General features: G+C 50.0%; 11 protein-coding genes across 11 annotated transcripts; 4 read left to right on the top strand and 7 right to left on the bottom strand.

Moving 5' to 3' along the window:
- Window positions 1-138: 138 nt before the first annotated feature.
- Window positions 139-506, bottom strand: N7481_009825 (uncharacterized protein; the record flags this gene model as incomplete). Its single annotated transcript, XM_057269044.1, has 2 exons — window positions 139-320; window positions 404-506. The coding sequence occupies 2 exons, from the start codon at window positions 504-506 to the stop codon at window positions 139-141; spliced, it is 285 nt and encodes a 94-aa protein (XP_057119721.1).
- A 211-nt stretch (window positions 507-717) lies between these two features.
- N7481_009826 (putative AP-3 adaptor complex subunit mu) lies at window positions 718-2,728 on the top strand (the record flags this gene model as incomplete). Its single annotated transcript, XM_057269045.1, has 3 exons — window positions 718-761; window positions 812-1,192; window positions 1,300-2,728. 3 exons carry the CDS (start codon window positions 718-720, stop codon window positions 2,726-2,728), a joined length of 1,854 nt encoding a protein of 617 aa, XP_057119722.1.
- Window positions 2,729-3,041: 313 nt separating this feature from the next.
- Window positions 3,042-4,423, bottom strand: N7481_009827 (uncharacterized protein; the record flags this gene model as incomplete). Its single annotated transcript, XM_057269046.1, has 3 exons — window positions 3,042-3,878; window positions 3,946-4,125; window positions 4,199-4,423. The coding sequence occupies 3 exons, from the start codon at window positions 4,421-4,423 to the stop codon at window positions 3,042-3,044; spliced, it is 1,242 nt and encodes a 413-aa protein (XP_057119723.1).
- A 2,129-nt stretch (window positions 4,424-6,552) lies between these two features.
- N7481_009828 (MFS transporter) lies at window positions 6,553-8,354 on the top strand (the record flags this gene model as incomplete). The annotated part of the gene is made up of 2 exons (XM_057269047.1): window positions 6,553-7,376; window positions 7,460-8,354. 2 exons carry the CDS (start codon window positions 6,553-6,555, stop codon window positions 8,352-8,354), a joined length of 1,719 nt encoding a protein of 572 aa, XP_057119724.1.
- An 831-nt stretch (window positions 8,355-9,185) lies between these two features.
- N7481_009829 (hexadecenal dehydrogenase) lies at window positions 9,186-10,948 on the bottom strand (the record flags this gene model as incomplete). The annotated part of the gene is made up of 4 exons (XM_057269048.1): window positions 9,186-9,553; window positions 9,607-10,406; window positions 10,485-10,715; window positions 10,806-10,948. The coding sequence occupies 4 exons, from the start codon at window positions 10,946-10,948 to the stop codon at window positions 9,186-9,188; spliced, it is 1,542 nt and encodes a 513-aa protein (XP_057119725.1).
- Window positions 10,949-11,743: 795 nt separating this feature from the next.
- On the bottom strand, window positions 11,744-13,607 carry N7481_009830 (isocitrate lyase 1; the record flags this gene model as incomplete). Its single annotated transcript, XM_057269049.1, has 6 exons — window positions 11,744-12,104; window positions 12,172-12,329; window positions 12,373-12,731; window positions 12,781-13,123; window positions 13,184-13,339; window positions 13,404-13,607. 6 exons carry the CDS (start codon window positions 13,605-13,607, stop codon window positions 11,744-11,746), a joined length of 1,581 nt encoding a protein of 526 aa, XP_057119726.1.
- A 2,226-nt stretch (window positions 13,608-15,833) lies between these two features.
- N7481_009831 (alpha,alpha-trehalase) lies at window positions 15,834-18,293 on the bottom strand (the record flags this gene model as incomplete). The annotated part of the gene is made up of 5 exons (XM_057269050.1): window positions 15,834-15,969; window positions 16,030-17,771; window positions 17,825-17,946; window positions 18,016-18,088; window positions 18,165-18,293. The coding sequence occupies 5 exons, from the start codon at window positions 18,291-18,293 to the stop codon at window positions 15,834-15,836; spliced, it is 2,202 nt and encodes a 733-aa protein (XP_057119727.1).
- Window positions 18,294-19,140: 847 nt separating this feature from the next.
- Window positions 19,141-20,142, bottom strand: N7481_009832 (short chain dehydrogenase/reductase family; the record flags this gene model as incomplete). Its single annotated transcript, XM_057269051.1, has 4 exons — window positions 19,141-19,360; window positions 19,426-19,729; window positions 19,821-20,055; window positions 20,113-20,142. 4 exons carry the CDS (start codon window positions 20,140-20,142, stop codon window positions 19,141-19,143), a joined length of 789 nt encoding a protein of 262 aa, XP_057119728.1.
- Window positions 20,143-20,521: 379 nt separating this feature from the next.
- Window positions 20,522-21,484, top strand: N7481_009833 (deubiquitinase OTU2; the record flags this gene model as incomplete). Its single annotated transcript, XM_057269052.1, has 1 exon — window positions 20,522-21,484. One exon carries the CDS (start codon window positions 20,522-20,524, stop codon window positions 21,482-21,484), a length of 963 nt encoding a protein of 320 aa, XP_057119729.1.
- Window positions 21,485-22,387: 903 nt separating this feature from the next.
- Window positions 22,388-23,736, top strand: N7481_009834 (uncharacterized protein; the record flags this gene model as incomplete). The annotated part of the gene is made up of 5 exons (XM_057269053.1): window positions 22,388-22,787; window positions 22,868-23,055; window positions 23,132-23,385; window positions 23,442-23,489; window positions 23,550-23,736. The coding sequence occupies 5 exons, from the start codon at window positions 22,388-22,390 to the stop codon at window positions 23,734-23,736; spliced, it is 1,077 nt and encodes a 358-aa protein (XP_057119730.1).
- Window positions 23,737-24,612: 876 nt separating this feature from the next.
- Window positions 24,613-25,644, bottom strand: N7481_009835 (putative thiol methyltransferase; the record flags this gene model as incomplete). The annotated part of the gene is made up of 2 exons (XM_057269054.1): window positions 24,613-24,969; window positions 25,153-25,644. The coding sequence occupies 2 exons, from the start codon at window positions 25,642-25,644 to the stop codon at window positions 24,613-24,615; spliced, it is 849 nt and encodes a 282-aa protein (XP_057119731.1).
- Between the last annotated feature and the right edge of the window lie 77 nt (window positions 25,645-25,721).

A 25,721-nucleotide genomic window follows, 5' to 3' on the forward strand; every position in this document is an offset into this window, starting at 1 on the left:
AACATCTTCTTGATCTTTCATTATTAGACAGTCGTCTCCGCTTTTGAGTCCGAAGTAGCTCATCATGGTGTCATCTTTATGGCTGTCGTCCGCGATTGGTTCCGATGGATGGGATGCTCCGAGTCGAGATTGGAATTATCAGTTGAAGGCTCGCCAGACGCCTGCGCCAATTAAACTAGCAGATATTGTGGCGATTCCCAGTCGACGTGATCCCATTTTGTATTTAGTTGCGCTCTTCATGATCATTTTTTCCTGCTGTCGGAGATTGTTCATGCCGGTATAGTAGCTGTAAACACCGAGGCCAATGAATGCGCCAGAGCCTAACATAAAAGTATCAGTTAATGTGTCCAATAACGTATGATTTTGTTCTTGGTATATTCTAGAACAACAGACAGAGACGTACCCATCGCTTTGCAAGACATGCAATCTTCATATTTGTCCTCCGCAAGCGCTTGTTTGGCATCACTAGGCTGGACATCCCAGGGGCGATTATCAGGTGGAGCCATTTCTAGTGGTCTCAAAATTTCCAGAAAAAGCTAGGATAAAGGGAGCAAATAATTTCTTCCCAAACCAAGAGCCTGAAAGCCGATAGAAGTTCACAGGAACACCGCGCGCCGCGCTACGCCGAGAGTAATCAAAGGCGGGGGTATGCGGCAGAATCAACAGCTTAACATCAGCTATACACTTCAGTGCCGTTTAGTCCAGACAACAGTCACCATGAGCGGCGAGATCGATGCCGTCTACGTATATGACGAGCACAAGTATGTCACACAATAAATCCAGCCGGGAAGAACTATACTAACCGACCCAGTGCCCCTCTGGTCGAACATGTCTACAGATCGCGCCCGCCCTCTGCCGCGGCTATCCTGCCCCTCTACCTAGCCCACGCCGCCCCCCGGCCATCATTGCTGTACCTCCCCGGTACTACTCCGCCCGTGACATTGTTTTCAATAGTTCAATCGAATCTATTGTTTCTGGCTGTAACCGAGGTGGATACGGAACCGCTTTTGGTGTTGGAATTTCTGCACCGCGTCGTGGATGTTCTTGAGGACTTCGTTGGCGCTCCGCTGCTTTCAACGAAGATCCAGGCCAATTATGATGTGGTCGCTCAACTTCTCCATGAGATGTGCGATGCAGGTATAGTGTCTAACACCGAGCTCAATTCCCTGCAAGAAGTTGTTGAGGTGTCCGGGTGGATGGGGAAGCTACTCGGGGGGGATCAGTGTGCCCGGGTAAGTGGTTCACCTCGGGCTTGAATTCAATGTGTCATTACTGATTCTTTTTGGGGCCGTTTCTTAGAACTAGCACGCCGAACCTAGCATCGAACAATCCTTTGAAACAGTCATTGGCAGCGGCGAACGCATCTCAAGGCCCTGCGATTCCCTGGCGACGACCGGGCGTGCGCCACACATCAAACGAACTCTATGTCGACATCATTGAATCCCTCTCCGTGACCATGGCACCGTCGGGACGGTTACTTTCTGCACTGGTCTCCGGGACCATCGCATTCACCGCGAAGATATCGGGAGTTCCAGACCTGCACCTTTCGTTATCAGCCCCAGGCGGGCAACAGGCACTTGCTCGCAAGATCGAACTGCCAGTATTCCATCCCTGTGTTCGACTGGCTCGTTGGCGGGAACGACCAGGGGAACTTAGCTTCGTGCCACCAGATGGCCGGTTCATCTTGGCCGGATACGAGGTTGACCTTCTCCCAATCAACCCAGATCTTGATCAAGCACCAAGCCACATGGAGAAACTTTTTCTGCCCGCGATAGTTGATATTCGCAAATCATTAGGATCAACTGGGTCCGATTTTGAAGTTCGACTGACTCTTAATACAAACTTCCCCGGCCATTCCTCGTCGGCACGCCCGGCTGCTTCACGCAGTGGTTCCGGGGCATCGACGCCCTCTTTCCTTGGCGGAGGTGGAAATTCAACGGGACCTGTCTTGGAAGAACTTGTTGTGAGCGTACCTATTTCTAAATTCGTGCGACACATCACAGACATGCAAGCTAGTCGTGGGGACGCGCAATACTCCCCGAGCACCGGCTTACTGGAATGGAGAGTTCCGACCGGCAAAGAGGCCGGCTCTATATCAGGCACTGCAACTCTGCGTTGCACTGTTGCAGGGTATCCCTCGGTTGACGAGGAGTTAGAAGATGGCCTCGAAGATGCCGACGAGGAAGCCAATGCGAATCTTCTTCAGGGTTACTATGAAGCCCCTACTTCTTACAATGACCCGTCTGCAAGCAAGCCCAGGAAGATTCGGGATCCTTCGAAACCAAAGAAGAAAAAGAAGAAGTCAACTAAGAAATCTTCCAAGGCTGCGGCCGCATTGTCCGAAGAAGCCGGTGATGTACCAGCGGAGGACTTGTTGGAACCATCGACGAAAGCCAAAACACCTTCTCCGAATCACTCCAAACCTCACACCCCAGTTCCGCAATCCCAATCCATCCCACCATCCTCCTCCTCACTCCCTACATTCTTTACACCTTCCAGCACACCCCGACTGACATCTCGCCGGACAAAGGCTCAAATTAATGCCAGCCTCATGCCGAACTCCGCGTCGGTCTCATTCTCGGTACAAGGATGGCTCCCCTCTGGGATCAAAGTGGACAGTCTGAACATCGACCAACGAAGGAGTCGTGGTCTTGGAGAGAGCGTGAAACCATACAAGGGTGTCAAGTACCTCTGTGTGAGCAAGCGTGGCGTTGAGCGGCGATGTTAATTGGATATAACTTTCCGGTGTCTAAGGGACTGCATGAGTGACGATAGCGTTCAAAAATCTATTTCAAAAATATGACAATTATCCATACCCTGCATTGGCAGAAAGCCGGCTCCAAGTGATAAAGATTAAGCCCTAGGAAGGTAATGGCAAATGACAGTTCAAAATCATCTAGTAACACTACTCCTAGTATCGACCTTCGACTCTATCAAAGCTCCACGGCCGAAGTTGAACCTTAGTGTGGTTGTCGTCATTCATGTACTACCTAATCGCTCTAGGGCTCCAGGACTGCAATGCCTGAGACATCCTGAGACTACTATGCTTCCTCGGTCACATCTAGTATCTTTTCGTGGCGCTTCCCTGATACACTTTCCGGGACGATTTCTCGAAGCGCTACGGACGTCATTGGTCCACACTGGTTCTTAACGCGCCAAGTATGCCAGGAGATATCTACTATGTAATGCGCAGTTTCATGGCCCCGGGCAGCAGCGCTTTCAACGATCTTGATGCACCAAGAAAACTTCTCCAGGTTTGCGAAGTTGGTGTAAACCTGAGAAGCCGCGCACAAGGGGAACATAGTCATATGATACCCTGCAACCTTCATATTATCCCGCGTGCAGTATCGCATGGTACGACATATCTCATCTGCACACTGACTCGCTTCCAAATATTCCTCATTCTGTAGCGGATCAAGAGCCTTGTTGAGAATATCGGCAGGCATGTTACTTTTAGGATGCGCGTAGACGAGTTTCTTGGCATGGAAGATCGATGGGTAGAGGAGACACGGTCCTGCCCAGTAATGAAGATGCAGCAAGATGTAGTCGAAATTTCGGAAGCTTAACGGAGTCCCGAATAAACGTTCAGCGTCGGGCGTGTCTGAACTGAGAAATTCGCCAGGAGGATCTGTGGTAATTCCATCTGCCAAACGATGCTCTACATACCACGTGAAAAATCGTTTCTTCGTTCGCAGACAGTGCTGTAACAGGTCCTGGCACGCATCGTAGTCGGAAGGGTCGATGGACTGCAACTTTGCCACAATAGGGGATAGTTCTGCAAAAATTCCCAGTAATTCGCAAAAGGGGGTCCCGTCGGTAGTTTCTGTCAGGAATTTGTATTCATCCGGAAGCAGGCCCCTCGCAGATGATGATTGTATCTATAGACCTGTCACTTAGTATGCATCATCATTATTAAAGGGTATTTTGGCGGGCGAAGTAACATACCATTCGCAATTTCTGGTATCTTTGGTATATAGGTCCGATGAGGGGATTGCTAACTGTTCTTTGATGATAATGCTTCATAATTGTGTTCAAGCCATTAATGTGTGCTAGCCACGACCCAAGGCCATTGGGGCAATAAGAACTCTTGGTGATCGGACCAATGTTAGCTTGGTTTTGCAAGGGCTGGAGGACTGATTAAGCAATTTAAATAGAAACTCGATACCTCTATTTCTTGAAAAAGGACTGCGGTATACACAATATCCTCACTGAAAACATCTCGTGAGATCATGCTCGACATGTGTCGTATCGCGCCATTGTAAAGCTGGAGGCCATGTTTAGACATGCGGTCATCTTTGCGAGCTTTGCCAATATAAAGACATGTGATTGCCGAAAGAGTCTTGTCAAGCATTTCGGTTTTATTCGGGAGCCCAGCAAATCCTTGCAGTAGATAATGCCACATATCGACATCTGACACAGTCATTTTTGTAGGAAAATACCCATGAAGATATTCCGAAATGAACTGCTGACGGAACATTGGTCCGCTAGCCACGGGATTTATAGATGAAAAGTACTGTGCGCGAGGAATGCGCTCAGTCTGGCCACTTGATTCTGGGTTCCCATCTGTTCCAGCAGCAGCAGCATAATGGATAAAGATGCCGTGTTTTTCGTACCCAAGGCACTGGATCCCACGTTTGATACAGCGATTACAGTCTGGCTTCCCTTGGTCACACTGATTACAGAAGTACTATTAGCGTGGATAATAATCGAACCCCTTTGTTTGCCCCAACCTTGATTCTGCGTTTTTTGCAAGTCCAGCAACCTTTGGACTGCCAAGGAATGCCACCTCTCTTTACCATTCTAGCCAACCAGTTCGCGTCAAGCAGATAGAATTAGGCGAGTCGGCACGGCACGGATATTATAAGGCTGAGGTGATGTCCGATTGCAGGAGTGAGGGGGGGCTTCTCCTGTGCTAAAGTTGGGGGCTGAATTTAGTGTCTTCCTGTCTTACCTCAGGCTCGGCGCCCAATGACGTTGCCTCATCACATCACACCGGTCGCACAGTCGAGAAAAATCATTGTTTAAACATATGTCAAAGCCTAGTCTTTCTGTTCACATTTACTCCGGCTTCAACCAAGTATTTTCTCCAAACACCAAAGACATTTGCGGAATACGGGATTAACGAGCTCTTTTAAGCTCAAGCCGCCGGACTCTGGTATCCACTGACCAGATAAACTGCTACACCCACCTGGGCAGCACCCGCTAAGACACCATTGTGATTTCTCGGTCTATAGCATCAAGGTGGGAAGTAATGACGAAGATAATTAGTCGACCTTTAGGCTTTATTCATCAGTGTTGAAAGTGCCTAAGTTTTGCAAGAAGAACAGCACCAACTAGAAAGTCCGAATGAAAGAGCCTGAGCGTTGTCCAACTGCTGGAAACAGTGGGATGTGCTTCCAGGATCAGAACTATCACAATACGAGCTGCATTCTAGTTGATTCTGACTCACTCTGGCTTATACATGAAACTTGAATGTTTTTCTTCTTCTTTTTTGATTAGGATATCTATCCGCAGAAATCCACTTCATGCGGACCCCGGGAGGTCTTGGCATATTTGACTCGAAGGGGATATTCCTTAGCGTCATAGAATCATAGACCAGGAAAATAAATTCCGCTACGATTCTCCGAAGATAATCTTTTTTTTAAACTTAGCAATCTAGATTCAGACGGGGATACAATCTTATCGCCGGTTTAAGCCCCCGCCAAGAAAATATGAGATTCATCATCGCGCCCACTGAAGGCCTTACTTAACGTGATATGTCGCGACATGTATACCATTACTAGTCGGATACACGTCCAATTGCTTGGCATTATTAGGTAAACTGCTTACAAAGCTGTAATTGCATGTTAAATAGTTTTCATCCAGTATTTCAGAAATGACAGACTTATTGCGATTTCCATACCAGTACCAGATGACGATTAGTGGCCTAGATTAGACTGCGAAATGATATGTAGTACGTAGTAGGCAATATCTGTAATCAACTTTTTACTCGTCCATCAGACTGAGTGGGTCTAATTCGCTCGTATTGATGGAGATTCTCGCGCTCGGCCACTGGAACATAACGTTAGTCGTTTGTCATCCTGTAGGGCTGCTCGGAGTCGGACAAAGTCTCGTCAACATAATATTGGGAGCCAATGACAGCTCTGGAATTAAACGCCATTGATGGGAAGAGTCGTGGAAACCATGGGAAGATCTCCTGATGATTCATAATCTGAAAGATATCGACGGGTTCTCATTGGTCACAGTGGAAAATGTAAGAACTTTGCTCTCTCAGCCACGGATTTATAATACTAGCAGCTCTTCGGTTTCGGACTTAGTCGTTATTTGAGGCTTAACGCAGAAACATAACGAAATGATGTAGAAAAAAATCATCGTTTCCAGACATATATAGACCATGGAGATATCTCAGTGGCTTTTCTATTTCCAGATAACTTTCTCTTCCCATCTGATCGAACGGATTAATAGTCCATCCACGAGTGGACACGAGTGGATTATTTGTCAGTCAAAACGATCAAAACCATCCCGCAGACCCACCTCGACGCAATCGATCCAATGACAGCCTACATTCGAGATGCCCCCTTTGGGCAACTGGTTCGTCTCTTGACACATAACAAATACTTCCAATATCCAGAGGAGAAGCCCGATTTCAAGCTTCCCGAGACATGGATTCAATTGATGAACGGCTCAGATGTGCAGGCAAATGATAAGCCTGAGGAACAAACACCCCGCCACAGTGCTAGCAGCGATGAAGAGACTGCTGTGGTCAGTCGCACATCGACCCTCAACACGACGCCGTTTACAGAGGCTCGCCTGGAGGCGGAGGCGAGAGATGATATCGAACGAGTCAAGTCAATGCCTATAGTCCCTACACGAACGAAGGATGGAGCCGTTCTTGTCGATTGGTACTATACAGATGATGCGGAAAATCCGCATAACTGGTCCAATTCCAAGCGTGCCTGGATGACAACCCTAATCTGCCTATATACATTCGTCGTATACACCACCTCTGCTATCTATACCTCATCACTGCAAGGTGTTATGGAAGAGTTCAATGTCAGTTCTCTCGTTGGAACACTGGGCCTGGCTCTCTACGTCTTGGGATACGGCATTGGCCCTCTGGTTTTCTCACCATTGAGTGAGATCCCCATCATTGGACGCAATCCAGTCTATATAATCACCATGTTCCTCTTCGTCATCATCTCCATTCCGACAGCATTTGTGGGCAATTTCCCTGGTCTCTTGGTTCTCCGTTTCCTCCAGGGTTTCTTCGGCTCTCCGTGTCTTGCATCGGGGGGGCGCTTCAATCGGCGACATATACAGTCTTATGTCTCTGCCTTATGCCATGATGGCTTGGGTTTCAGCCGCGTACTGTGGACGTAAGTAAAAAAAAGCACCTTCAACCTTGGATCCTGACTGATACTAACGATACGATAATAGCTGCCCTCGGACCCCTGCTTAGTGGTTTTGCTGTGCCAGTAAAGGGTTGGCGATGGTCTCTCTTCGAGTCAATCTGGGCCTCCGCCCCAATCTTCATCCTGATGCTCTTCTTCCTCCCCGAGACCAGCAGCGCAACGATCCTCCTCCGTCGCGCCCAGCGCCTCCGCAAAGTATTCAACGACAACCGCTTGATGTCGCAATCCGAGATCGACCAGCGCAACATGCGTATTTCGGCCATTGCCATCGATGCCCTGGTCAAGCCCATGGAGATCACCATCAAGGATCCGGCCGTCCTCTTCGTTCAGATCTACACTGCCATTATCTATGGTATCTACTACTCCTTCTTCGAAGTCTTCCCCCTCGTCTACCCCGTCGATTACGGCATGAACCTGGGCCAGGTCGGTCTCGTCTTCCTGTGCATTCTCGTCTCCTGCATTCTGGCAGTCACCATCTATGGTCTCTACATCTATTTCTGGATGAACCCTCGCATAAGACGCCTCGGCTTCCCGCCCCAGGAATACCGTCTTCTACCCGCGCTCCCGGCCTCGTTTGGTCCGACAATTGGCCTATTCATTTTCGCTTGGACGGCACGAGCCTCGATTCATTGGATCGTTCCCACAATCGGAATCACTATCTATGGCGCAACTGTATTCATCGTCATGCAGTGTGTCTTCCTGTACATCCCGCTCACCTACCCCATGTACGCCGCGAGTCTGTTTGCGGCGAATGATTTCTTCCGCAGTGCGCTCGCCTGTGGTAGTGTTCTCTTTGCTCACCCACTATTTGGCAACTTGGGTGTTGCGAGGGGTGTCAGTCTTCTGGGTGGATTGAGTGTTATTGGTATCATTGGAATCTGGCTGCTTTACTTCAACGGTGCTCGACTTCGGGCTCTGAGCAAGTTTGCTCTCTCGGAATAAATTCTGCATATATGTGCCCTGTGCACGTTCTTTCATGTGCTACTGCTTAATATTGGCAATCTATGGTTCGGAGTACGGAGTATGTACTCTTTTGATTATTATTTAATTTTAATTCGGCTGGTTCAAGTTGGCGGGGCGGCGATCATGATGAAAAAGGGCATGTGGATTCAACGGCAGACACTTAAATGGCCTTATGTGTTCATGATCAGCAATTAATTTGAGGCTAAATTCCTAGTTACACAATCAAATGATTTCAAAAAGATCCACTTTCCCTTCCCAATTTTGGCTCAATTTATAGTCTCACAGCTTCGAGGTGCGGCGTTCCAGAACTTGGAGAATGAAGTAGGCAACTACTATTGTGTTAGAAAGTGATCAAACTTCTCAAAAAAACCATGTATGTGGATGAATATGAAAACCAGACAGAGGAGGTAAATTCATTTAAAGATTATGCACTTGGCTGTGTATGTGCTGGTTTCTCTTTCTGGAATCCAGAGATGGCAGCGCAAAACAAGGGGTATAGGTATAAGAAAAGGAAAATGACATGTAGTCCGAGGTCAAGCCCAAAGGGCACAAAACGAAGCCAACACTTTCAAACAGGGGTATACAAAGTTGTGGGTATTAAAATATTTTCAGTGACTGGTCAAGGCCTCGGGGGTCGGTGTAGGTAATGGAGTCCAGCCTCATTTGTCCCACCACATGAGAGAGGGACAATGGTGAGAATGAATCCGGGGTGAGAATGGAAAAGGAAAGATTGCAAGGGAAGGTCTTTCACGAGTGAAGATCGTAGGCATATAGATCATGAAACAGATCAACAAAAAAAGAAAAAAGAGATTACTCACTGGCAGCAACGACTGCAGCACGGCCGGCACCGGACTTCGCGCTTCCTCCACCCAGAGTGAGGAAATAGCGCAGCCAGCCCAGGGTAACCTTCTTGCCGTCTCGGTCAAAGTCGGGGGCCAAGGCGCTGGCTGCCTTGAATTTGCTCAGCTTGCCAGCATAAGGCGGGTAACGAATGGACAGAATAGCTTCGAGCCAGCCAGGGCTGGATGTGATGGGGCGACGGTGCACCCAAACATCGAAACTGGAGCGGCCTCGGTAGGCACCGTAGCCACTCTCACCAACACCACCGAAGGGCAGGGTTGGCACGTGGAGGGCGGCGTCATTGCAAGAGACACCACCGGAGCGAGTGGAGCTCAAAACTAGAAATTTGTTAAATGTAAGCTCGTTCAAAATGTGGGTTGAAATAACTTACTCTTCGCAATATCGGCCTTGTTACCGAAGGGGTATAGACCCAGCGGGGTGCTCTGGACGCCGTTGGCGAGGTTGATGGCCTCATCCAAGTTCTCAACGGGGAGGATAGGAATGAAGGGACCGAAACTTTCCTGGGTGCACAGTGAGTCGTCGACCGACTCAACCTGGACAACGGTAGGCTCAATGAAGAGCTCCTTCTCGTCCATGGTACCTCCCATCAGGATCTTGCCCTTGGTGTTATCCAGCATGCCCTTGAGACGCTGGAAAGCGGCAATATTGACAATGCGCGAGTAATCGGGGGATTCTTTGGCACCCTTGGGGTAGAACTCCTTATAGGCCTTCTTGAACTCCTCGACAACCCGGGACACGAGCGACTTGTCAACCAGCAGGTAGTTCTGGGAAGTACACACCTGACCGGCGTTCATGAGCTTACCCCACAGCATGCGACGTGCCACCAGGCGCGGGTCAGCGTTTTTGGTAACAATGGCCGGGTTGATACCACCCAGCTCGAGAACAACGGGGGTCAGATGCGGGGCAGCGGCCTTCGCGATGATACGACCAACAGTCGCACCGCCGGTGAAGAAAATCTTATCCCATCGCTCGGCCAGCAGAGCCTGGGTCTCGGGAACTCCACCCTGGATAACGGGGTAGCAGGAGGGGTCGAGAGCGGCCTCACAGATCTTCTGCATGACAGCAGCACTGCGGGGCGCATTCTCACTGGGTTTGATGATGACGGTGTTTCCGGCGGCGATGGCGCCAATGACGGGTCCGAGAGTCAGCTGGAAGGGGAAGTTGAAGGCACTGGATTGGAATGACACTCGTTAGTTTGATGCGAACATTCGTCAAGGGTGATTTCAAGATGTATTTTCTTTAACGTACCCAATAACCAACACAGTACCGAGCGGGTCCTTTCTGATCTTGGGGCTCATGAATTTGAAGGAAAGTTCGATATCGGGAGCCTTCTCATCCTTGACCCATTTGTGAAGATTGCGACTGGTGAAAACGATGTCGTTGAGGAGCCATCCGCTCTCTGCAACCTCGGCCTCGAAGCGTGGCTTGTGCAGATCTTGGGCGCATGCTTCGACGATCTCCTCCTCGTGGTCCTTGATGCTAATGCAATTGTCAGTCATCCTCAAACTTTATTTCAGATTCCTTGCAGGCCGTTCCGCGAGTGATCGTGGGGTCAAAGGGGGGACTCACGCCCAGTAGAGCTTCCGCAGCTGGACGAGGCGAAACTCGACATCGCGGGTCTTGTGCTCCAAGAAGGCCTTACGGGCGATGGAGGCGCGCCCGGGGATATCCTCCAGGGGAGTGAACTGCAGTTCGGGAAGTTGTACGCCCATGGTGTGTGATGTGCAGGAGAGGGAGAATTAAAAAAGCAAACTCCTTACGTCAGGGGGGGGAGGGCGACCGAGGGAGTATTTAAGTGCAAGCTTCTCCGCATCCACCCACATGCACCTCCCTCTCCGCTCGTACAGTTTGCTCTGTTCTGCTCTGCATCGCTCGGCTTATTTGCTTAGTCGATCCGCCTTTTTTGTTCCCACTCAGCTTACCTGCGCTTTTGCATATAGCTTTGATTTCTGTTGTCTCTTAAACAAAACCGCTACTATTCACCAGGTTTCTCACCCTTGCCATACAATAGAGCTCCTCCTTAACGCGCAGGGGTTTGACTGAAGGCTTCTCCAGCCCGCGGGACCGCGGCTTCACACGGACCCACCGACGGATTAACCGGTGCCGGGCACTTCTGCTTGTTCAGGCTAGTCTGCAGACCTGACGTTGAATAATCAAAGGGTCTCGGCGGCATTAGGCACCTGCGTAGAGTAATAGTAATCTTATTTTGGAATTCTAGAACTCTATTCATTCTATGAGTATTCATTCTATTGTGCCAAGGGTCATTCAAGCATCAAATTTACTCATGCATTATTTTCAACTAAATGCTACAGTAACTGGCAAGATATTGCCAATGGGAATCAAATCAAGGCTGTTGGCAAAGGAAATCCAAAAAAAAGAGAAGAGGCATCAAGGGGTAACCCCCCAAAAAAATTAACGAAAACTTGAACGCCTCAAAATGATCCCGAGTGGGAATCCCCAAGCAGAGCAGATATACAAAACAGGGTGGCTCTTTACCCTGACTTCAATCAGTTTTTGAACTGGTCCTCAGTGACACCCGCGCCCATGGCAGCAGTGCTGCTCACACCACCAGAGACCATCTTGAGCAGATTGTCGACGTAGTTGGCACCACTCCACTTTTGGTGAGTGACAACGTCAACGCCCTGCGCCATCTCAGGCTCCTGGACCAGCTCGCCGTAGGCACGCATGCCGTTCTTGGCATAAGCCTTGGCGAACTGGTGTGAGATGAGCGCGGTCGTGTGCAGACCGGCGAGGGTGATGAACTGCCAGCAGTATCCCAGCTCGCCGAGACGCTTGATGTAGGTCTCCTGCTCGTCACGAGGCATCGCCTTCTTCCAGTTGAACGAGGGCGACAGGTTGTAAGCGAGCCTGAAAGAAGGGGGATTGTTAGCATTCCTCAACGCTCATGTCCAGGTTTAGCATGATAAAAACTTACTTCTGCTCGGGCCACACAGCGTGCACGCCGTCGGCGAACTCCTTAGCCTGCTTGTAGTCAGGCAGTTTGCTCTCCATCCAGATGAGATCGGCGAAGGGAGCGTAGGCAATTGCGCGGTTGACAGCGCACTGGGTGCCACCCTGGTAGCGGTAGAAGCCCTCGCGTGTGCGGGGGAGAGTCCCAGTTCCAGAAGATATCAACACCGGTGATGCCCTTGGCAATAGCGCGGGCCTCGGTGTTGTTCTTGCCCTTGGCAGCCTTGAGGTACTGCTCGACCAGGCCTTGCTTGTTGCCAGAGGCACCGGCATTGATGGTGTCAATGACAGCCTCCTCGAAAAGCTTGAGGCCAGCCTGGGCGGTCCATTGGTCCTCGATGGCTTGAAGTTGAGCACCGTTCTTGCCGGACTGCTCGGCGGCGACCATCAGGTCGTTCAGAGGTTGAAGGTTGGGGTTGGTAGCGCCGACGATGAATGCGTGGTCGCGGTGGTCAATGGTAGAGGTGATCAAAGTAGCGGCCTCGGAGTCGGTACGAGCGATGGCCAGAAGATCGGATCCTGATACTGATTAGCTTCTAAGCCCACCATGACGACATTACGATCAAGTACTCACCCATGATATCGGCCTGGGCACGGATAGCAACCAGACGGTTGATGTGCTCGCTGATAGGAACCAGCACCTTACCGGCCATGTGGCCGCACTTCTTGGTACCAGGAGCCTGGTCCTCGATGTGAATACCAGCCGCGCCGCGCTCAACGAACAGCTTGGTGAGCTTCATGACGGCGGTCAGACCACCGTGACCGGTGTCAGCATCGGCAATGATGGGGCGCAGGTAGTCGACATTGGCGACCTTAGAGCGCTGGTCCTTGGGGGTGGTGATGCGCTCCTCGCGCTGTTTCCTGTCGTGGAAGAGCTGTGCCATGAACAGTTGGTTGACCTTGCGGGGCACGGTGTCCTATAGCTCTCGTTAGTGTCTAGTCTAAATTTCCATTATATTCCTTGAAAGAACACCCACCATCGGGTAGTCAGCCAGATCGGGAGAGGGCTCGTCGGTGGACGAAGCGGTTGAGGAACTTTGCCACCCAGAAACGTAGATAGTGTCAAGGAACTGGCACATCTGGGTGATCATTGTGGGCTCGAGGCAGCCATAGGTGTAGCTAGCTTGCTTGGTCTAGTTGAAGAATAATTGAGTTAGTCCCCACTCTTCAACCAATGTGCAGGATAGTATAACATACCTGCCAGTTATTCTCCAAGGTGCTCCAGAGCTTCTTGGCCTGCACAGCGGAAGGGTACTCGACAGTCAGATTGCCACGCTTCGCGACAATTTGTTCGGCGGTAAAAGGCCGCTTAGTGAAACGCCATCGTGAGTCGCTCCACCAGTTCTTGACGGCCTGGACATCCTCCGCATACTTGCGGTCCTCATCTTCGTGGAGACCCATGGTGGATTATGTGGTATAGAATGGTGTAAGAGGGGATCAAAGGGTATAAGGACACTTAAGTCAATCAAGTTATGTATATTCAAGTACACCAGACAAGAAAAACCGAAGAGTAGTGGGAAGAGCTGACGCAACAATAGAAAAGAATCTCAATCACAGGCCAGAAGGGAAACCCGGGGTACTTATTTAGTTTGCGAATGCGTCACAGAGTCGGTAAACGCTCGGCTCACCGGGTCAACGCTGAGCCCAATGACATTGACAGCCTAGGCATTTCCGTAATATTTCCAGACAGCCAAAGCCAATTCTCACGGGCGATGCTCCGAAAGGCGGAAGGCGGGTGGTGGTTCGGAAGAGAGGATCCAGACTCTGAGATCCTCGGCCTAATGGACCACCATAGCCGCCCTTGCCACCCCTTCCATTCTTCTACAACCTATGTTTCAGAAGTGAACAACAATCGGTATCTCATGAGTCTGTTGCCAGGATCTCGATTCTGTAATTCAAATCACCATTTTCCTTCGTCCAAAAGCGCATTGACAGCCACGAAATTATCGGGACGGCGACAACTCTCGAGAATGACGTAAGGAGCCGGACATGTGGATTAGTGGTACGTGACAATACAAACCAGAAACTTTCACATGCGGATGCGACAAATCTTCACGAGCTTGAAAAGGCAAAACAGGGAGATAATCTAGGTCAGGGTTATCGCGTGACCTAGTAAGTCATAGAATACATGCTATTATAGCCTGATACAGCCATCTGATTATCTCTCCACATTCAGAGCTGAAGTGAGACGGTGGTCTAGAAAAAAAGAAGAATTGGTGACTATTTGCCTCAGTCATCAATACCACCCGTTATGCCCCGGTATTCGGTACATCTCCACCGCAAAACACATCATGCTCAGTCTGGGCATTCAATGAACACCACAGCTCAGTCTAATCGGGATGTGCGTTTCCATGGCATTTTCAATATTTCATACAAATCAGAATAGATCTACCAAACCCACACAGCACACAACCGAGCTATGCATATATTCTCGATAAATTTGAGCAACTTCTCTTGGCTATCATATACACATCGTATACGGCGTTTACTTAATCTTCATCCTCAATCTCTCTACTAATTACCAAACCCCCTGAATCCGCACGAATTCTTACCGGGACAACTGACACCCGCAACTGCTCATTACCATCTATCTATCCAATCGTAGATCCACACAGAAGAGCACAGAAATGACTCAGACTAACCATTTTCGTTAGACCTCGGCTCAAAGACCTGCTTACCTACACTAAACCCCTGTCTAGATCGACAGAAATGTTTAGTCTGTCCAAGGCCAAAGCTTTCCAGGGCTCCAGCGATCTAGCTGCTCATTCCACCTTCCAGCTCCGTCCTCGGCGCTTCCCATAGGACGCCGAAGCCGACGACCGTTAAGGTTATCTGTATACCCATCCCGTCTCCTCCCACTGGGTCTATATCTAAATCTATAGATTCAATAACTATATAGATCGAATTCCTCACTATTAAAATTACCCCTTCGACCTTGTAAATCAACCTGGGGTAAAATGATCACCAGGCCGCTCAACCCGCGTTAGTCACGAGAATAGCCTCGGGTAATCCAGGGTGCTCCCCCACCCCGCGTTGTGCTCGGCCACTGAGAGGATCGGTGCCTGTCCTGCTGTGGAATGTCCGACGCCATGCGTCGTATGTGAATCGGTATCCCTGATTCTCTTTCGGAAGTTAGCCGGTAGAAAATCAGGTCGCCGAAGGGTGCCGGGTTATTTTCGCTCATCTAGAGCTAGTTCCTGAGGAGGTGGCTAATGTTCATTTTGCGGGGAATAGCACGGTTATGGTATCTTCTCCAGGGGTTGAATGTGAAATACGGATTACGGGTTGTACTAGTAATATTCAAGTCGATAAATGTCATATCAGAAGCACGTACTAGGCACTCTCAAGCTGCTTAGTCTCTGTGCAAAATGAGTCGGAGCGAAATTGCATCTCGACCCCTGCGGGACCCCCCCAAGTGACCATAACTACAAGCTACAATTTGAATACGATCCAAATCTGAAGTCGAGGAACCAGATTGCAATTTCTCCCCCTGCTCGTGACCCTCGTTTCTAATGTATGCTTTTCAAGTTTGTTCTGTCGATTTTTCCCCCGCCAAATCAATGGTCGTGAATGCAAAAAAGAAAAAAATAGACCTAACCCCAATCCAATAGAAAAAAGTTCAATTAGCTAAAATGCGCTCGCGCCCGGTCCATTAACAGCCCGATAATAAGTATCGTAGGGCGTGATAGCTCCCAAGGAACGTCTCATATGCGCGTTAAGAATGTCCAATCCATAGACATAACTGGCATTGACCCAGCCGAACCTGCGATATCGCCATTAGCATTTTCCATGCCGATCAACCGAATCGGATCATTAAACTTACCCTTCACGTGGTGCCCCCTTGAAATTGGTACCTTGGTTTCCGTACTCGGCATCGACTCGGTGAGGATCGATCGGCCTGGTCACATCATATTTCTCGACGACAACGCCATTAAAGTCAACAAAAGCCTTGGTGATCATGTAAAGCCACTTATACGCCAATCGCTCTGCCTCTTCCTCGTACCCATAGCGCAGGAACCCGGTCCAGGCAAGCATCTGTTGAGGTGCCCAGCCGTAAGGGAAGTCCCACTGCCGATTGGGTCGCTCCAGGCCGACTGGGCCACGTGACTCTTCCGATCCCGAGACCAGACCACCGAAGGCTTCCAGCCGAGGCAACGCCTTTTGCACCATCTGGGCTGCTTGCTGAGGCGTAGCAAGACCGGCCCACATTGCCCAGAAGGTGGTTGCGGTTTCGTATACCTTACGCTCCTTGGTGACTGTGTTGTAATCAAAGAACATGCCCTTATCGGCGTCCCACATCAGTTGATCCATAGTTTGCTTGCGCTTGCGGGCACGGCGATCCCAAGCGGCGGACGATTCAAATTCAATGTCTTGGGTGGCAGCTGTCCGGAACTCTTGTGGGATCGACAACTTATCCTTGAAGTGAACACGGATTATACGCGCAATGTCCACCTCATACTTATACAGCAAAGAGTTCAGGTCGACAGTTGCGAGATTTCCGCAGATGCGCTCGAGGCGGTAGCTAGTATCATGGCCAGACTCGCGCACAGCTCGGTCGTGGAGGAAGTATTCATCCAGTTCCGGCTCGACAACGGTCCGTTCGTTGTATGCCTTGACAAACTCCTTGAAGGTCATGCCATGCTTCTCCGCATATGGCGTCAGGATGTGAAGGAAATGGGTTGGTTCAGTCTCTGGGGGTACACCCCAACCTTCGGGGCGATATCTCGAGAGCCCAGTAATCGGATCGCGGCGCGGCTCACACGCCCATACCGTGTGGTATTCCTTAATGGCAGCAAGAACAGCGTTTCGAAGGAACTCCTGGGAGTCGGGCTCGCTCTTAATTCGCTCGTATACACGCAGAGCCATATCAGTCAAGAATGGCGGCTGAGAGCGAGTGAGGTAGTAGGTTCGGTTGGCGTTAAGAATCTTTCCATAATGCTTGATGCAGAAACAGAAATTGATGACCATGCCCTTAGCAAGGTCAACGCGGTCGCTCACAATCAAACCCAGAGATTCAAAGTAGCTATCCCATCCATACAGTTCGTTGAATCGACCTCCTGGTACGACGAAGGGGACACCCGATAGTTCTTCCTGTTTGGTCTCCTCGTTATACTTCTTCTCCATGGCGAGGGCAAGTAGTCCGGGCTTGTTAACCAATCCCATGACATAGTCTGGCGTGATATCAGCCGGTAGCAGTTGCACATCCAATCGCAACTCCGGGTGTTTCTCGGCGATGTTGGTATAATATTCAAACTGCTCGGGGGCACCAGGTGGAATGTAAATGCGAGGCCGGGGATCATCGGTCCAATCCTTGGGATCTTTGCCTGCGATTTCGATATTGGATCCATCAATGCGTCTCGTGAGGGCCGTCCAGAAAGAATTCTTGATCAGACGGGAGAGGCGTGCGACTGGGTTCTCGCTCAGGCGTGCTTCGTCGAGGATAATTTTCTTCCGACCGTAGTCTTTCGCGATAGTAAGCTCCTGCAAGAGATTGGAGAGCATGTATGTGCCGCGCACATCCACACGTCTAAATCCCGAGGATCCGGCTGTTCCGACCGAGAGTACCTGCAGTCCGGTCAGCGGCTCGTCCGCAGCTCATAGTTGTCGATCTGACACACCTTTGGCCCAGCATCCTCGATTGTAATCTGCATGTTCTTGTCGGTATCCTCCTGCTTCAGCAGAGCACCAAGGGTCTCATCCACGTCGATGAGGAACTTGCGGGGGTTTCCAGATGCCTCATCTATGCGGAGCGGTCAGTCAAGCTTCACGTAGCGAATTCGTCAGGAGCTACGGAGAAAAAGAAACATACCGTGACTACCTCGTCTGGTGGGGAGTGTGCCCAAGAGGTCGTGGATATTATCTCTCTCGTTGTCTCTCACGCTCTGTACTCGGAAAAAAATAGACGTGAGCTGGGATGGTCGTCCGCGGGGTAGCCGCACAAGCACTGTGGCTGCTTACCGTAGAAAAGGCGCGTCTGCGATCTCTGTTTCTGGCAAGAGGATCATCATTGCCATAGTAGATCTCTGAATTGGAGTATGGGTCGATGGAACCAGCCCGGCGGGGACCATTGGACTCGGACGAGCTCATGGTCTTGAAGGGCGATGGTGAGGAGAGATACAAAGCGAGTTGATTGTGCGAGACGCCAGGCGGGTCGTACGTCCACACCGACTCGGGAGTTCAGTACCTTGGGGGGGTTTGTGGAAGTTTGTTGGGGGTCCTCGATGTATACGAGGATGAAGGCCTGGTTAGAAATGTCACACAAGGACTGTTTGTGCTTGTACCCCGGGGAAGTAGACGATGTAAATGTGAAGTTCTGAGGAGACTGAGCTGTTGACCTGATCTGAAGTGAAGTGAACTGATGTGATTCGATTCGTAACAAGGGGTACAAGCTTGCTCAAAAAAGTATCGAGTGTTTTGCAACCAAAAGGGAACCTGTAAGATTGTAGAGAAGACAACAAGAACCAGAACCAATGTTCTCGAAGGTGGGATGTCCTGATTGAGAATGACGTGTGGTCGATGATGTCGCCGCTCCACCGTGGATCCGATCGGGGCCAACTTGCCTCTGATAAGCAATTGCGGGGCCTTGGTAGCTGGTGAGAGGATGTAGAGAAAGAGATCACAAATTCATGCCTAATATTCGATGAAAGCCCAGAGTCTCTTTTTTGCTTCTTCTTCTTTTTCTTCTCATGTGGCGAGACCATCCGTTTGCAAAAGATCAAGGCAAAAAAGCAAACAAGGTCATTGGGCTAGGGGGAGTGGCCAGCCATCTGCTGGAATGTTGGAGCTTCCATTCTGGCACCCCTTGAGGTTTGGAATTGGCTACGGAATGCAAGCATGGAATAGAAACTCGAATTGGAACAAAATTGAATATACAATGAAAACTGGGTGCTAGTTATTATCTAATAATATCTACAGGCCAGATACGGCAACAACCTTAGATTTTGGCGGCAATGGCGCTGCCACCATCCACCGTAATGGTCGCCCCATTGATAAATGCGCCTGCTCGGCTACTCAGGAACAAGCAAGAACCGGCTACATCTTGCGGTGTACCAATCCGGCCCAGAGGCACACCGGCTTTGATAGCCTCACCGAACGACTTAAGCGTGGCGGCCATCATCTTGCTCTCGAACGGGCCACAGGCCAAGGTATTCGAACTGTGAAGGGAACCAGATTAGTCTCGGGAAAGCAGAGGCACAGCAGCAGTAGCAAATAAACGTACGTGATGTTCCTCTTTCCTAGGTGATTGGCAAGAACCCGGCTGAGGTGGTGCAGACCGGCCTTGCTGGAACTATATGCAAAGGTCTCGAGCGAGGGGACACGAAGACCGTCAATGCTGCCAATGTTGATGATGCGCGCCGGGTTATTCGGAGTAGCTGCCTTCTCCAAGAGAGGAGTCACAAGCTTGGTGAGATCGAAGACACGGTGAAGGTTGAGGGTCAGGACGCGGGTAAAGGCTTCAGAGGGATACTCGTCGTAGGGGGCGCCCCAGTTGGAACCGGAGTTGTTGACCAGGACATCGAGCTCTAGAGGATATACCAATTGTGTTAGTGCCAATGATCTTTCAACTTTATCAAGTGTGCGATGGAGGGAGGGGGAGGGGGGGATATGACTGACTGCTCTCTCGCTTGGCCAGCTCATCCGCCAGCTGCTTCACGTCTTCATACTTGTAAAAGTCGGCTGGAATGGCATGGGCTTTGCCCTTGCCAAGGGCATTCAACTCAGCAGCAGCCTTCTCGCATGCCTTTGCATCGCGGGAGGAGATGTAGACGGTAGCACCATTGGTCACATAGCCCTCTGATATCATGCGACCGATACCTTTGGCTCCGCCGGTGACCAGCACCACCTTGCCCTGTAGAGAAGCTGATTAGTATAGTGGAGTAGAGAAAGCATAGAGGAAGCCACATACCTTAACATCAAAAAGACTGGCTGAATCCATGACTGCAATATTCTGGAGGTTAAGTCAAGAACATCACCAACGTGGGACTATATGGGGTACATTTGTAGTAATCCTCCCCCTCGAAGCTCCTCGTCGCACCGCATACCCGAGACACCGACTGGACAAGCCGAGGCTCATCGGTTCAATAGTTTCTCCGGCGGCGGGCGAGTATCCCTTTTGGGAATACCGCACTATGCCTATTTGGGTCATGACTTAGGGCAGCTTTTTCAGGGTTTTGCGGGGCGAAGCTGCAGTTTGACTTGTTGCTCCCCAGTGTTGTGATCGCATTGGTCCCATACCCTTTCTTTTTCCACCTTCGCCTATTTACTCCCATTCCCCTATTAGACCTCTCAAAGCCTAAGCTTTTTTCAATTTCATTATGGAGGAGTTACTAGCAAAGCACCGCAAGGAGCAAAAAGATCTCCAAGGCCGGATCACCCAAAAGAAAAAGTCCGCCACGAAGAAGACACGGAAAGGCGTTAACGATGAATGCGAACAAATGCAACGTGACCTTACAGAGCGACACAAAACCGAGATCGCAGAACTCAATGGAGAGTCTACGGAGCCAGTCGAAGCCCTGGAAGATCTGAGCTTGGAAGATGGCGCTCCGGCCGATGAACCGAACGAGGACAAGACAACGGCAATTACAGATTCCAACACCCCAGCTCCCTCAGAATCAGAACCCGCTGGCCGAACGAAGAAACCCAATCGAGCAAAGGCTCGTCTCGCCCGTCGGGCCGCTGAGCAAGTAGCCATGTCGGAGGCTGCGGCTGAAGAGGCCAAGAACCAAACAAACTATAGGGGCAATGAGCAGGGGGTCATGGACGCGGCATTCAAGAAACTGGGTCTTAAAGAGGTGGAGGTTACGCCGGATGGCCACTGTCTCTATTCTGCGATTGCCAAGCAGCTGGATGACTCTGGACTCGGTTTGCGGCCGGACCCAAGCCGAATCGTTCTCCAACCAACATCACAAACACGCATCGATACTGTAACATCGCCCCAACATGATGGCTATCGCGCTGTTCGGGCCGTCACGGCAGACTATATTGTGGAACACAAGGATGATTTTGAGGCGTTTATGGAAGAGCCGTTGGATGTGTATACGCGGAAGATCAAGCTCACCGCCGAGTGGGGTGGCCAACTGGAGCTCCAGGCTATAGCGAGGGCATATGGTGTGATCATCAATGTTGTTCAGAGTGATGGACGACAGGAGAAGATTGAATGCGGAGAAATGGACAGCTTCGATGAGAAAGAAAAGGCTAAACGCGTTCTTTGGCTGGCATACTACCGACACACATACGGACTAGGCGAACACTACAACGCCCTGGTGAAGCAATCCTGAGCTTTTTCAGAGTGCCACTTATGAGTACCATCTCTTGGATGCACTTAATATTATAGAACTGATGATGAACATGAACGATGCATAATCCTTTTGCATATTATGACAAGAAAAAACAGCGGTTCGATATCATGTGAAAGCATTGCCAGGTTTTCTGTTAACTCGTCATTTCAATTCCATCTTGAGTTACAGTTGACAATCCGTGCCCTGATTCAGGTCGTGATACCCTAGTTGTCAGACCTAGAACGGCCCTCGGATTATTAAATCGGAAAGTTTTCCCAGGCGCGATCCAAAATATGTCTTTCAGCCTGCTGAACTCCGGATGATGTTATCAAATGACATCAAAGAAACGTTTTGAGAAGTATAGTACTCAGCCGTTTTCTTCCAAGCTTCGTTTCGATTACACCTTGAAGAAAGACACCTGGGAAGTGGCTGGCACTCTGTCAACCTTGGAAGGTATTTGGATTTTCGTGCAGGGGGTAGTCCTCCGACAAGGCATTTGCCAGTATTTATAAAAAATTTACAGTATGATCGAAAATAGAAAGCAGTGTCTGGATAGGCAACAGCGCTTTACTTTACTGCACAGCAACCCCTGGATTTCCTAGGGCGATGCAGAGTGGCGTAAACAAGAAATGCTGTATTTTCAATTGGATATTTTGCTGCCTAGTACCTTTCAAGCTTTCTCTAGTATGCCCTAGCGCTTGCTTATCTGCGTCATGTCTCGAGTAGCCAATTTCTATAGTGTCTTTGATCCTCGCATGGGCTCTACTTCGGTTTCACAGGACTTTCTCTTTCTCTCTCAAGACATGGGCTATAAATACCAATAGACATTCCGATGATCCTCCTCAAAAGCAACAAGACAAGCTCTTTTCTTTTGACTCCGACTTTGCCGAAATCTAATACGCAATGAAATTACAATCGAAGGACTTCATTCGACTGATATTTCTCGCTATCAAATTCCATCTCACTCTTGCTTTACCATCTTCTCCTCAGCCGTACTCTTGGACAGGCTCTTCTGGTGACGATGAATTATCGGAGATTTCCCCTCTACGAGGCCACCCAAGCCTACTAGGTGTGATCGCGAACGAAGTCAATTCCGAAAGCAGTGCCAGTGTACCCTCCGACAAGTACGGGCTTGCTCCAGGACAAGATGCTAGTGCCGAACTTGGCATTCCTTTCACGTTCGAAGACACAGCCAACCCCCAACCTATTCGAGGCGACCTCGGCTCTACCGATCCTGGTCCCAGAACCTATAACTACGATCGCCTTAACCCAGACACACTCGCTCCTCCAGGCTCGGATAATGGTGAGATAGCTCAGGCAAAGTGGCCCATGGGTCTCTCCCATAATCGAATTCTCCCTGGGCATGCTGGATGGTCTCGACAGGAGTACATAACCTCTCTCTGGCGACTGCCATGGCCGGGGTGGATATGAAATTGGCCGCATGGGTTTATGGAGAGCTGCATTGGCACAAAGCTAATGAATGGGGCTTGATACTCAACGGGAGTGTTCGTCTCCAGACAATGAACGAGGACGGCCAGACCTTTGTCGATGACCTCACAGAGGGAGATGTGGTACTTTCCTAACGGTATACCACACTCACTGCAAGGTCTGGATAAGGGATCCGAATTCATGCTAGTATTTGACCAGGGAGACTTTGATGACGGCGGCACTAGTCTGGCCTCGGAAATGTTCCACCGTAATTCGAAGGACGTTTTGTCTAAGAACCTGCAGGCACCACTGTCTGACTTCGATGATCCTCCGAAAGACCAACTTTATATTTTCAATGGCACGCCGGCGCCAAAGGACCTCAAGGAGCAGAATGTGACGGGGCCCGGAGGGTTGCAGCTGGCGCAGAAAGCTACACCTACCATTTATCGAAGCAAAAAGCATACGAGACCCCAGTGGGTAGCATCAAGATTATTGATCCTATCAATTTTCCGATTGCCCACAACTTCAGTGCTGCTCTGGTGACCATCAAACCAGGGGCCATGAGGGAAATACATTGGTAAGACATGCTCCTTCCTTTGATGCCGGGGGAAGAAAAAACTAACGATTCTCCATACAGGCACGGCATAAGCGACGAGTGGGGGTTCTTCATTTCGGGGAATGCCCGTGTCAGCGTATACATTGCACCTACTTCAGGCGCGACATTTGATTTCTCCGCGGGCGATGTTTCATACGTTCCTGCGAAGGCCTCGCACTATATTGAGAACATCGGGAACGAAGATATTGTTTTTCTTGAGGCCCTCTAAGCACCGCGCTTTACGGATATCTCGGTTGGTCAGTGGTTGAAGCTCACGCCGAAGCAGATAATAAAGGATACCCTTCATCTTCCGGATAGCATTTTGGATAACCTCTCGCCGAATAAGCAATATAATGTGCAGGGGAACACAAACCTAACGTCAACCTCAGGTGGCCATAGAAGAGCCTAGGTGTTCTGGATTAATTATGGCATGAGACAAATTATCGGAGTGAATTCTCCTTACCAGTACTAGTTTACAATCAGCTAGCTATAATGAAATATGTCACACCGTCCGATCCACCAAGTGACCACCTGGGCAGTGGGCTGGAGGCTATGATAATTACAGATCTTTGAAGCCGATTGCATGCAAATTTAACTACTAGTATACTTTGGTATCATACACTTCCAATGTTCAAACAAACCTTGGAACTGAGCAAGTCAATAGGCAGCACTTTATCCCTTGATGCACTGTGGAGTCTCTCGACTACTAGCGAAAATAATTTATTTGGAGGAGATGCCTCCAAGCCACATGCCCTGCAGCCCTACAGCCCTATGGCCCCAGTGTCGGACAATTCAACCTGCGGGTAGCAAGGAGCCACCTGAACATGTATTCCATGCTAGTACTCCCTTGGCTTCCTAATGAGCCAGCCCTGGAGGACTTCTTCATATCGCAGCAAAAAGCAATTGAAATTATATCGGGTCATGAATCTATCCGGATAGCTACAGTACACTACGTATTTTTTTTTTTTGAAAGGTTGAATGGAACAGAGAGGCTGTTTTCATTTCCACATCCAGTTCTTACTAGGATATCACCCAGCATTGATGGCCTGTATATAGTCATTGCAGCAGGATAGGCCGCAGGGAAATGTCATAACGCGGGGTTTTTCTAGTTACGTCGACGCCAGATGGAGACTCTGTCCTCGATTTTTCCGTTCTCCTGGCCCATCTCGTGGGTTCTCTCGGGCTGCCAGTAAGCCACCCTCTCGAGACCAGCCTTGCTCGGCGCACGCAAGGGGTCCTGCTTGATGAGACCCTGGTCGTTGTAGGGGATATCCTCTCCAGGGTGGCTCAAGTGCTCCATGTATGCCTCTGACGATGATGGGAAAGGGGGGCCAGGTGCCTTAGGGTCTTTGTGGCGAGGGAACTCCAGGCAGATCAAGTTACCTGCCGGTGAAGGAGCCAGAAGTTGGGTGTGTCGCAAGGCCCATTTAGGGCGCATATATGGCTCGAGAGCACAGAAGAACTGCAGTTAATGTTAGTAACGCGTTAACAAGCTAAACACAACTGTGGAGACACCGCCGGGATCGGTATCCGGCCGCTCCTCGCTGTCCGTCGTGTAACCAACTGGTGGAGTGCGGGGCAGCTCCGATCCGAAAGGAAACTTGAAGGAAAATAAACAAAAAGGGTAAAAGTGAGGTTGATTTACCGTGTAGTCATAAACAATATCAAATCCATTCAGGGGCACTCCAATTGTCTGCAGCCAAGCATCATCGAAGAAGTCGCCCTGCACAAAGGTAACTTTTCCCTGGCCGACATTCTGATCCCGAACGCGGTACCAGCTGTGATTTTCGGCCTCCTCCTTCTTGCAAGCCTCCACTGCGGTGGCACTGTACTCAAGACCATAGACATCGAAGCCGAAGCTAGCCAGCAGCAGAACATCAACACCTCTGCCGCAACCAGGGACCAGGGCCTTTCGACGGTACGACTGGCCCTGCGCGTCCTGGGCGATAGCCCCGCCAATGGTGCCTCGGCGCTGGACCAGGGCATCCTCCAATGCAGGGTTAGGGAAACCCTTATCCCAAGGTAGGCCTTCACCCTTATCCCAGAGCGAAGCCCAGCCATCGCGATAGCTGTCGCCCTTGAATTGGGACAGATGGGCCTGAACATCCTTGGGTTCAATCTTGGTTGGAACGGTCATTTTGGGTGGTTCGGGGGAGTGTGGGGAGGTGGAAGGTGGAAGAATTGCGGTTGACAGTTGTTGACGTTGAACTAAAT

The sequence above is a fragment of the Penicillium waksmanii genome (assembly GCF_028829765.1).
Source record: "Penicillium waksmanii strain IBT 27052 chromosome Unknown utg000008l:1.0-5622682.0:1.0-5626561.0, whole genome shotgun sequence".
NCBI classification, from domain to species: domain Eukaryota; kingdom Fungi; phylum Ascomycota; class Eurotiomycetes; order Eurotiales; family Aspergillaceae; genus Penicillium; species Penicillium waksmanii.